Below are 12397 nucleotides of genomic sequence, written 5' to 3'. Positions count from 1 at the left end.
CTGATAAAGTACAGTAATGTCAGGTACAGAGTACAACCAGGATCCTCTGAGCATCTATTCCTGGTCTTCGGAGATTATTATTATTATGTTATCGTATTATAACCGTATCCATTGTGGCAATTATTATTTTTTTGTCAAACTATTTGACTTCACTTCCCGACACTGGCTGCATCACTACCTCGCTGAAAAACATGAAGAAGTATCCGACATTTATTTTCTGACATAGACGGAGTATAAATGAGCTGCAGAAAAAGCAGCAGATAGTTTCAGGAGTTTTTAATGGAAGTGACTGTAGACGTTTCACTGAATGCATTCAGTTTCTGAGATTGATTACTTTTTCAAATCCTTTATTCTAACCTCAATCATTTATTATGCTCTTGTGTTTCTGCTGGTATTTGTTTGTTATGAACAGATTTTGATCAAAAAAATTTGAGAGTAAAATTACAATTAGTAGTTCTTGGCTGTAATCTACCTTTATTAAAAATATTACAATTATGGGATGGGGCACATTAAAGGTTTCTCCTCCTTTTGTGCTTTTTTGTCGTTGTCTACAATGATAAAAATTAAACAGAATACATCACCGCCAGAACTGGATCCAAGTGTTTAAATCTATGTGTCTGCAGTGACATGACTGATTCAGGTTCTTCTATAGTACCTGATCTGGATCCTAAAGTACCCACAATTAGTGAAATAGGATTCTTCTAAAATCTCTAGCAAACTAATGGTGATCCCAGTGTGATTTTAAACTCTAGTGGCAGGTTTTAATGGTGAAAGTCTTACTATGAGAACTGAACAGTCATGGACGGTCACATTTAGGTGCAGTGACCCAGTGGGGAAGACGTTTGCCCTCTAAGTGATGTCTAGTAACACCTCAGACAGGTCAGGCTACACTAATAACAGATGACAGCATCTACATTAAATAATCTGTATTTTAAATAAGTATTCATTCATTTATCTTCTTGAAGACGAGATGCTCTTAAACATTTTAAGCCACTTATTTAAAAATATGGGTCTCAGGTTATGCTGGAGGCTATCCCAGCTAGCTGTGGGCAAAAGACGGGGTACACCCTGAACGAGTCGCCAGCTCATCGCAGGGCATTAAAGAAGTATAATTGATTTAATGTTATATAAATCTTATGGGCTGATGCACAGCAGCTGGCCACCAGTAAAACCATGAACTGGATCGGAGGCTCAAGTATTTGCTGCCAGCATTTGACTTTCTCTCTAGTTTTTAGCACCTTTCTCTGCTCATATTTCTACAGTTTTGTGTTACAAAACAAAACAACTTGACATTTAGATATTTTCATTTCATATTTTTTGTTTTTAAATTAGCGTTAAATCTATAGACATTTTCCGCAGAAAATGTCTACTTTTAATGTTATAAAGATTGTGCCAGTAGAAAAGAAATAAACAGACATATTAGAACTCAATTTCTAAATTAAAATACTCTATAATAAAGCAATGCTTGCTTCAGTGTTTAGCTAATTAAGTTCTTTGCATAAAAATATTCTTTGTACCTCAGACATGATCAAACAATTAATTCTGGACTTGTTTTTAATGGGAAGTGGGCACAAGGACAAAATGGCAATTTAATTAGCATAGCATGAAACAGTGAAAGAGCCGTCACTGATGTAATGAAGTCACCTCAGAGAGGACAGCTCCCACCAGGCTCGGCCCAGCGTGTCGTCGCTCCCTCACTGGGATGAAAACACAGTTGAGATTCAACTTCAGGTGGTTAAAAGTTCACGTCCGACGCAGTCATGGCAACACGGAACAATCCAGAAGGAGAAGCTTTAATGAGGCGTCTCATCGCTCTGGGCACACAATAGTTGCAGTTAAAGGATTTTTGTCCCCCCCCCCCTGTCTGGCTGCAGGTGATGCAGTCGGTTCTTGATGTGGAGCAACCTCTGGTCTGTGGCCAGCTGAAGGACATTGATGCTCAGCTCAGAAGGGCAGAGGAGAGTCTGAACTGGAACGACCAAGGTCAGAACAATAACTAATGAATACCACTGTCAAATATTTCATAAATACTGCTTTCAGACCTGTTTACCCACATGAACACAGCCAGGAGATGGATAATAATCCTTTAATATCTAATATCAGTATTTCATTTTGTGAATATACAGTATGCTGTATATGTGTTTGCTATATTATAGTTGAGTGTATGATATAAACACCAATATGCTGTGGCGTAGCAGGTATTTATTTACCACAAAATTCTGAATATTCCAGCGTCTTCTCTGCTCCCTCGGCGTTTCACTCCATCCTTATCAGTCCTCGAGCGTATCAGGCCGCTCTGACATGTGACACGACCAAAGATGCTTTGCATTTTAAAGAAGAAGAGAGGGAGAGGTGTTCAATCATTGATAAGCTTTGCTTGACACTCTGCTGGCAGGCGTGTTGTTAGTTTCTTCGACTCCAGGATTCCCTGAAGAATGCAAGCAGAAATGAAAAGACAGTTTATGATACAAGCTAATGCCCCCGCCTGTCTGTGGGAATAAACTCGGAGTCCCTCTGAAGGACATACATATAGGCTTTATGGTGCATGTGCTTGTGTTCCATATGGTCAGGGGAAGCTTTCCAGCACTTCTGTCTGCTGCAGATTTATTAAAGGAAAGTGCAAAGACTGGTCGTGTTCTCTGATCCGTGATCCTGCTGGCCCTGACAAAGCTCTGACAACACCAAAGGCAAACATTCTGCTGAAGGCAGTGAAGAAAACATCACATTCAGTCTACGGAATGTAGAATGTATCTACACTTTCTGGATTATTTGGACTAGACTGAGTCCACCAGTAGACCAGTCTAATTCCACCACTGGACCAGTCTAATTCCACCACTGGACCAGTCTAATTCCACCACTGGACCAGTCTAATTCCACCACTGGACCAGTCTAATTCCACCACTGGACCAGTCTAATTCCACCACTGGACCAGTCTAATTCCACCACTGGACCAGTCTAATTCCACCACTGGACCAGTCTAATTCCACCACTGGACCAGTCTAATTCCACCACTGGACCAGTCTAATTCCACCACTGGACCAGTCTAATGCTGCCATTGGATCAGAGTCCAGTGCTGAACCAGCCATAGCTAAAAACCCACTTGGATTGGATCACAGTTGCAGCTACATTTGAAGGCCTTAGTTTCGGAAATTTGTGAAATCTAAATTTTATGACAAAAATGAATCAATAATAAATCAATAAAAATATATCGCATACATTTCATCCTTCTGTTTGTGAAGTATTGTGACAAAATCATAGAAATGAACCTTACATAGACCAGACTTACAGTCTTCTGTGATTTTGCTGACCTCTGGATTGGACTGGGGTGGTGGTCCCTCTTTTCAAAAAGGGGGGCCAGAGAGTGTGTCCCATCTATAGGGGGATCACACTCCTCAGCCTCCCTGGGAAAGTCTATTCCAGGGTAGTTGAAAGGAAGAGCAGACCTGTAGTTGAACTGCAGATTCAGGAGGAACAATGTGGTTTTCATCCTGGTGGTGGAGGAACCCATCGAGTGCTCGAGGGTTTGTGGGAATTTGCTCAACCAGTCCACATGTATTTTGTGGATCTGGAGAAGGCATTCGATCATGTCCCACCTGGAATCCTGTGGGGAGTGCCTCAGGAGTATGTGGTTCGAGGCCCGTTGCTGAGGGCTGTCACGTCCCTGTATGACCGAAGCCAGAGCTTGGTTCGCATTGCCAGCAGTAAGTCAGACCTGTTCCAGGTGTACGTTGGACTTTGGCATGGCTACCCTTTATCACCGGTTCTGTTCATAATCTTTATGGACAGAATTTCTAGGTGCAGCCAGGATCCGGAGGGAATCCGGTTCGGGGACCAAAGGATTTCATTTCTGCTTTTTGCAGAAGATGTTGTCCTGTTGGTTTCATCAAACCTGGACCTTCAGCTGCACTGGGACGGTTTGGAGCTGAGTGTGACGGAGTGGGATGAGGATCAGCACCTCTAAATCTGAGGCCGTGGTTCTCGACCGGAAAAGGGTGGTGTGCCCTCTTTGGGTTGGTGGAGAGTCCTTTCCCCAGGTGGAGGAGTTTAAGTATCTTGGGGTCTTGTTCAGGAGTGAGGGAAGGATGGAACGTGAGACTGACAGACGGATCGGTGCAGCTTCTGCAGTAATGCAGTCGCTGTAGGTCTGTGGTGGTGAAGAAGGAGCTGAGTCGTAGGACGAAGCTCTGGATTCACCGGTCAATCTACGTTCCTACTCTCACCTTGACCGAAAGGACAAGATCCAACATACAAGCGGATGAAATGAGTGTCCTCCGTAGAGTGGGGGGGGCACACCCTTAGAGACAGGGTGAGGAGCTCAGTCACCGGGGAGGAGCTCGGAGTAGAGCTGCTGCTCCTCCACCTCCAGCAGAGCCAGCTGAGGTGGCTCGGGCATCTGTTCAGGATGCCTCCTGGACGCCTCCCTGGGGAGGTGTTCCCTACATGTCCTACCGGGAGGAGACCTCGAGGAAGACCTAGGACAGGCTGGAGGGACAGGCTATGTCTCAGAGACTGTTGCCCCGGCAACCTGGCCCCAGATAAGAGGTTGAAGATGGATGGATGGTGTTTGACAACACTGTTAAGTGCTTAGTTAAGAACAGCTGATGTGTCAAACGTGCTGCTGTAGTGGCCCAGTCAGCTTCACTGAGAGCTGAACTGATTGTTTTTAGCTGCCCTCGCGCTATAAAATAATTACAATGTTGGCAGCAGCTTTAACAGACCCTCTTTTTAATTATCCTCCCTCCATCCCCATCGTCCATTTTCCTCTAGGTATTTGGCAGTATATCCAGGAGGTGCGAGACTCCGTCTGTGACCTGGAGAGCCGACTGCAGAGGACCAAGGACAACGTGGAGGAGATCCAGAAATGCATGAAGTCCTGGACAAGACCCGTGTTCGACAGAAAGGATGGCAAGAAAGACACCCTGATCAGCACGGAGGAGAAGACCGACAGGCTGGACAGGTTTTACACTCTGATCAGGTCCTCTGGGGAGAAGATCCACTTCTTACTTAAGGTAGTGAAAAAGATTTCCTTGTGATTGTGTCAGATTTATGCTGAGGTTTATCATAATGTAAGCTGTTTCACTTTTTTTACATTTAAATGTGATTCACTGACACGTTTTGTTCGGTCTTAGAGAAATCTTGAACTGTTCAGAGGCCAGCCAGAGTCGGAGGAGTGGAAGGCCTACGTGGAGTACATTGATGACATGGTGGTCGATGGATTCTTCAACAGCATCGAATGCTCGCTTAAGTTCTTCCTGGATAACACTGGTAGGATGCTAATGATGCTCAGACAAATTGAATCACAGAGAAAAAAAAACAGCTGCTGCTAACAGTGCTGCCATTATCGTATTGTCACCTCTGTTATCTCATCAAGAGTTACCCCCAACACTAAATGTAATCAGAATGTGCACCCTGCTACCCTGTGAACCAAAAGCATCTTCCTCTAAGCGGCGCAGACTTGGAGGGCTTACACACAACTCATCCCCGCTGGTTTTGATCCCAGCTGGGTGTCTGCCTGTGTTGGCCGTAGATATGAAACCGGTCTGGAGTTTCTGGCAGGAGTTTTCAGTTTAGACAAAATGGGATGAGGTTCAAGGTGCGGTGGATTCTTGCCGGCTGCTACTGTGGCCAGTCTCTCCTCACCTCCTCATTTTACACAGGCTTTCTACTTTTTCGTCTTTGTTGTCTTCAAGTGCTTTGCAAGAGTTTAACGGACCTGAAACTGGCCTAACTTAGACACTCACTTGATGATAACTTGACCCAGTGTGATATCACAGAACGTAGCCGAAATACTTAGCACTCTGGAATTACACTACCTATTAATGGAACAAAAATGGCTCTTGAACACATGCAGTTTAATTTGTCATTTCATGTAGCCTAAAAAAATATACAGTGATCCCTCGTTCCTCGCGGTTCATGCGTTCCAGGAACTACCCGCAACCTCTCTGACCTTGAGGCCCATTTTTTTCAGTACAAAGTGGCCCAGGGGCAATTAAATATGAACATTGTGTAGGTTTAAAATGATCTCACTCTTGGTTTGATTTCTATTAGATAATAAACCAAATCCACTTACAGTTTAACAAGTAATAACAAATAAAATGACAATAAAATATGATCATCACAAAGACTTTATTGAACATGTCATGTAAATGTTAACAATGTCAGTGTAACAATAACAGAATATACCTCAGCACTTCAAAATCACACGTCAAGCCTGAAGTGTGTGATGCGCACACACTTCAGTTAATAAAAGATAAAATTGTTAATAAAAAAAGACCAATAATTAAATTTTACTTAATAAAAGGAAGGATTCAGAATAAAAGTAATAAAAGCATATAAATCAATCAGTAAAAAAGCTGGCGATAAAATAAATACATTCAAAATAATGTTTTGTTTTTTAAATAAAATAAATACGCTGTAAATAAAATTGAAATAAAGTGCAAATGAAACTATATTTGTGCATGTATCTGTAACATATGAACAATAATAACAATCATATAACTTCCTTTAATCTTCACCCCTTAATGAGACACCCGGGCCTCTGAGACAATCAGATCCAGTCTGGGTGGAATGGGGGAAGCCTCACTCTCAGAGGAGCCTCCAGAGTCGCTCTGAGTCTGTTTCGGGCTTTGGTCTTAGTTGTGGCCAGGATGGAGAATCCCGACTCACACAGGTACGTGGTCGTAATGGGAGAAGGCGTTTCACAGCCCTCAGTGAAACAGTCATCCAGAAGGAGCCCAGGTCCAGTTTGCCCCACTACAACTTTAAAGTGCTGTCAGTGGAAAATTCCAGAAGCTGGGATTCCAGATGTGAGGGCAAAGCAACATCATTTGCAGTGGGATCCACAGAAAATGGGTCCAAAATCCACATGTGTCCCTCTGGGATCGTCAGGAAAGTATTCTGCAAATTTCTCTGCCTGTTGTGAGAGACTGAGTCACTAATATTCACCTGAGGGGAGTGTTCCAGAATGTCAGACAAAGTGGAAACATGTCCGTTCTCTTTTCCTGTACCCTCTTGGTCCACAAAGCAAGTTTCCCCTTGAAAGCTTGAACTTTGTCTGCAACAACAAATATGTTGCTGGTTCTTCCTGGAAGTGAGATGTTCAGCTGGTGGCGCTCACGACCTTATGGTTAAGAATCACTGTTCTAGAAGACAGATGGATGGTTTTGTTAAGATATTTGAGTTTTCCTGCAGGGCTGGACTTCCATCTCCAAACTTTAGAGCTAAAGTCAGTCTTTTAGGACACCCCGCCTGTCCTGGTTGTTACAACAATTTCTTTCTCTCTGGAATTTAATGAGATTTTTTCTCAAATTGTTTAATTAAGATAAAGTAAATGTAGTTTAACATTTTCATCGGGTAGGATGTGCCTCTTACACTGTTTCCCCCTTTCAAATTGTGTTTCTGCTCATATATAAGATTAAATGACACCACAACCTGAATTCAGGTCTAACAGGGTCTCCATCTGTTTCCTTCCTCTGGCTCCAGGCCAGATGGCGCCCGTGGCCCCTCTCTTTGAGGCTCAGCTCGATCTCAAGGTTCCTGACATGGTGTTCACCCCACCTATGGAATTTGGGGCAGGAGATAGTTTCTTTGAGCTGATGGAGGGTCTCATCAATGACGTGTTCAGAATCTCCTCTCTGGTTCCTCGCCTTGCCCAGCACCACCCCTTACCCCACTACCAGGTAACAGGTGACACACCACCCACGTCTAGGACCTCTAACTCACTGGTCACTCCCTTCAATGTTTCCTTGTAGGCTGAGATGGAGGACATGGCCGATCTGGCAGACATGCGGCATCTCCTCATGGATCGTGTGCAGGGCGTCATGGCAACCTGCTGCGAGTTTCGCAACTCTTTGGAGCGCTACAGCTACTTATACGTAGATGACAGGAAGGAGTGCATGCGTCAGTTCCTCCTGTACGGCCATGTCCTCAGCAGCCAGGAGAAGGAGGGCGACACCGAGGACAGCGTCTCAGAGAGCCCCCCGACGCTGGATGACTTCAGGGAGCAGGTGGACAGGTGGGTGTCGGCTGGTTGTCAGTCAATCAACCTTTATTTATATAGCGCTCAATCACGTCAGCAGACATTTCAAAGGGCTTTGACAGACAGAGAAACCCAACAGAACCCTCCAGAGCAAGCATAGGCAGCAGGGAAAACGTCCCTCATTGAGGAGGAAACCCCTGGCAGGACCCAGACTCTGGAGGGACACCTCTTGGTATATTTAATCTGTGTTAGAATTTTGGTTTGTTATCACCCCTGGTTTTTCAGAAGGGCATAAATATACAGTCAACCCTCGGTTTTCGAACAAAATCCGTTCCAGAAGGCTGTTCGAAAAGCCAGTTGTTCGAAATCCAAAACTATTTTTCCCATTATAATTAATGTAAATCATTTTAATCCGTTCCAAGTCTAAAAACCAACTATTTCTAAGGTTTTTTTTTTTTACTATTTTACACCATAAACTGCACTGTATACTGTTTACCATAAATAAAAAGGGGTAGAAATAGACACGATAGATATCCTATCAAACTTTGAACACGAATGCGCTACGGAGGAAGCATCCTGGGCAGTTCGCTCGGCTCCCGAGTGAGTCGCGTTCAGGTACGCTCCCGAGTGAGTCGCGTTCAGGTACGCTCCGGAGTGAGTGGCGTTCAGGTACGCTCCGGAGTGAGTGGCGTTCAGGTACGCTCCCGAGTGAGTCGCGTTCAGGTACGCTCCCGAGTGAGTCGCGTTCAGGTACGCTCCGGAGTGAGTGGCGTTCAGGTACGCTCCGGAGTGAGTGGCGTTCAGGTACGCTCCTGAGTGAGTGGCGTTCAGGTACGCTCCCGAGTGAGTCGCGTTCAGGTACGCTCCGGAGTGTGTGGTGTTCAGGTACGCTCCCGAGTGAGTGGCGTTCAGGTACGCTCCCGAGTGAGTCGCGTTCAGGTACGCTCCCGAGTGAGTGGCATTCAGGTACGCTCCGGAGTGAGTGGCGTTCAGGTACGCTCCGGAGTGTGTGGTGTTCAGGTACGCTCCCGAGTGAGTCGCGTTCAGGTACGCTCCGGAGTGAGTGGCGTTCAGGTACACTCCGGATTGAGTGGCGTTCAGGTACGCTCGGCTTCTTTCGGTTTGGTCGAAAACCGATTTGGTCGAGAACAGAAGCGTTCGAAAACCGAGGTTTGACTGTAATTGGACAATCTTAGTGCCACCTGAAGTATGACTGGTTATTATTGGTTATTGACTGGTATGTAGCGTTCAATCAGAACATTACGTTTTAGGACTTAAAGTACAGAAGTGTGTTGTCACAGGTAGACCTACTTATCTTGCTCTTTGGATTAAAAACGGTTAGTCAACGGATCGAAGGGTGTGTCTGTTCAAAACGCAATCAAGCTACGGTAGTGTCTACTGCCTTATCTATTCCATCTTTCTGTCCCTCTTACTCTACGGGCCAGAGAAGAGCGCCCCCTGGGGGCTGTTAGTCTGTAAAACATGTAGATTAGCTGTGTCGTTGTTTGAGCCACAGGGTTAAAAAAAGTAGCAGAAATTTAAGGCAAAAGTGAAGTATAAGATGCACACACCCGTCCATGACGTGGACCACCCCACGCTGAACAGTTTGGAGTCTCAGAGACCAGGTAAGTTTGTTTTCCCCACACCGCAGGTATGAGAAGATCCACGAGGAGGTTCAGGGTCTGGAGCCAGTGCACGTGTTCCACGGGTGGATGAGGGTGGATGGCCGGAGCATGAAGAGCGCCTTACTCAACATCATCAAGAAGTGGAGCTTCATGTTCAAACAGCATCTGATGGACTACGTGACTGACAGGTGGAGTTTAGCTGCCAGTGCCTTTATTATGAGGACCAGTGTGTTATTACGGCTAAGGGCTGATGGGTAGAAGCTTGTGAGGAGAACTGCTGGTTAGTCTGAGCTTTAGAGCACAGAACAGGAACAACCTTAGTTTGAACAAACATTTAGGTAGAAGATTCATTCACGTATCAAAGTTTAGGTAGATTCTTCAGCAGTCAGATTCATTTTTAGTTTTTTATTTCATGGATTCTGGTGCGACAGAAAATTTTACGTAGCCAGTTTCAAGCCGGAATCCCTGTGATGCATAACTGAGAACATTTCACACCTCAGATGATTCATTAATGACTGTGTGTTTGCCATCTACCTCCAGTCTGTCGGATCTACAGGAGTTTATCAGCATCACTAAAGCTGGCCTGAGCCACCAGGTGGAGGAAGGCGACTACGGTGGCCTGGTGGAGGTCATGGGTCACCTGCTGGCTGTTAAAGAAAGGCAAAACGCCACAGATGCCATGTTTGAGCCTTTGAAACAAACCATTGCTCTGCTGAAGGTGTATGAGCAGGAGCTGTCTGATGTGGTCTACAAACAGTTAGAGGTAGGGCGTCCTTTCCTTCATTTCTCTCCCCGTCTGTCGTCTGGCTCCTGGCGATGCATCATTTGTCACTCCCGTCTGTCTTACTTTTATCCCCCGTCTCTTCATTCCCTCTCTGTTTATCTGTGTTTATCTCTCCATCCACCTGCAGGAGCTGCCAGAGAAGTGGAATAATGTGAGAAAGCAGGCGGTGCTCGTCAAACAGAAGGTGGCGCCCCTGCAGGCCATCGAGGTGGCCAGTCTGCGACGAAGGTGCGCGTCGTTCGATGTGGAGCAGCACACCTTCAGGGAGAACTTCCGAAACAACGGGCCCTTCAGGTGGGACGAACGCTGTGTGTGCTGTTTAGTTTGGAACACTTTGGAACTTGATAGGGAATATATAAAATGTTTCCCCCCATTGTCACGTCTTCAGCTGTCTTCATCAAATAAAAGTGATGCCAAAGAAAAAAATTAAATATGATAGAGCTAGGAGAAAGGGGTAATCATCACATTGCTTCATTCTGGAATATAAATAGGATTTATTCATTTGCTAAACATTTGTGACATAACAGTAATTATAAAACCTGTGCTGCATTACTGTGATGCTCTTTTTCCTGTCCACTAGAAATGACAGACGTGCTCCATTTAGGGTGGAACTGGTGCACAAACCTTAACGCATTTTAAAAACCCTGTTATGTCTGTGTTTAACCCATTTACTTACTAGCAGTGTTTTGAGTGTGAAAGTGTCTGATTCTGCTGTTCCAGAGTCAGCGGTGTGAAGAGGAGAGCGTCACCTTTCCGTCTCCTCACCTGCTATCAGAGAAGCGTTATCTCCAGGCTCTCACGTCTGACAAAGGCTAATTGAATCTTAACGTAATGATAATTAATTCATAGGTAGAGATGCTTTGTCATAATGTGTAATTGTCAGATCGGTTATGTGTGTAATTGGTCTCTTAATAACCTAGTGATTATTTTCCCATTAATGCCATGGAAGTCATTGTTAATTGTCAGAGTGTGAATTTAGTGCTGGAGACCAGAGACTAGTCTGAGCCGCAGCCAAGTCAGGCTTGGCATAACAGCAGCCCCTCATTACCTAAACACAGCCTGATTTATACCAGGCTGATGACAATGTGTGTGTGTGTGTGTGTGTGTGTGTGTGTGTGTGTATACTCATCCAGGTTTGATAGCCACAGCCCCCACCAGATGTTGGATGCCTTCCACCAGCAGATCCATGAGCGGGAGGCGGTGATGGCGTCTCTGGTGGAGTCGGCCAGCCTGTTCGAGGTCACCGTCTCCGACTACAAGCAGCTCAGACAGTGCAGGTGAGCCTCAGGGCTGCAGGGAGGAATGACAGTATTTTTTTTACAGTATTTTCTTCACTATAAAGCGCAACAAAAAGCCTTTAATTTTCTCACTTTCTTATAATCCAGTGTGATTTATACGTGAAAGAAGTTTTAAAATGGACCATTCATTGAAAATATGTTCTTAGATGCGTTTTATAATCCAGTAAGCTTTATGTATGATTTTTTTTTAAATAGGCCATTCATTGAAGGTGTGCCTTATAATCCAGTGCGTTTTATAATCCAGTGCGTTTTATAATCCAGTGCGTTTTATAATCCAGTGCGCCTTACAGTGTGGAATATACTGTATCTCCTGCGCCAGTGTGAAACTAATGAACCATTAGAACAGAGAGACTCTTTCCACATTCAGTTTGTCCACTGTCCCCCCCCAGGCGCGAGGTGGTGCTGCTGAAGGAGCTGTGGGACATGATCGACGTGGTGGAGTCCAGCATGACGGCGTGGAGGACGACCCCCTGGAGGGAGATCCACGTGGAGGACATGGAGCTGGAGTGCAAACGCTTCTCCAAAGACATCCGGGGGCTGGATAAGGAGGTGAGGTTGGGGGTGGGGTGGGGGTGTGGGGGGGTCAGGTCGAGAAGCAAGTTTACTTCGAAGAAAATTAACGGCGAAACGCTGAAGAATTAGGACCTTCAAACGGCGATCGATTGTTCACTAAAGCCTTTCTTAAAAGAGTGATTATCCTGTCATACGTCTC

General features: G+C 45.1%; 1 protein-coding gene across 1 annotated transcript in view; it reads left to right on the top strand.

Annotated features, from left to right (window-relative positions):
- Positions 1 to 12397, top strand: part of dnah9 (dynein, axonemal, heavy chain 9) — a 141666-nt gene that overhangs the window by 12375 nt on the left and 116894 nt on the right. The window contains exons 14-23 of the mRNA XM_068304950.1: positions 1875 to 1983; positions 4768 to 5009; positions 5130 to 5265; positions 7483 to 7679; positions 7752 to 8014; positions 9630 to 9791; positions 10144 to 10366; positions 10515 to 10681; positions 11521 to 11664; positions 12075 to 12234. Of these exons, the coding sequence (XP_068161051.1) occupies positions 1875 to 1983; positions 4768 to 5009; positions 5130 to 5265; positions 7483 to 7679; positions 7752 to 8014; positions 9630 to 9791; positions 10144 to 10366; positions 10515 to 10681; positions 11521 to 11664; positions 12075 to 12234 (1803 nt within the window). The remainder of the gene's footprint in view (positions 1 to 1874; positions 1984 to 4767; positions 5010 to 5129; positions 5266 to 7482; positions 7680 to 7751; positions 8015 to 9629; positions 9792 to 10143; positions 10367 to 10514; positions 10682 to 11520; positions 11665 to 12074; positions 12235 to 12397) is intronic.

This window comes from Antennarius striatus, chromosome 21 (genome assembly GCF_040054535.1).
Source record: "Antennarius striatus isolate MH-2024 chromosome 21, ASM4005453v1, whole genome shotgun sequence".
NCBI classification, from domain to species: Eukaryota; Metazoa; Chordata; class Actinopteri; order Lophiiformes; family Antennariidae; genus Antennarius; species Antennarius striatus.
Note: the sequence above shows the minus strand (reverse complement) of the source record. Positions and strands in the feature narration are given on the sequence as shown.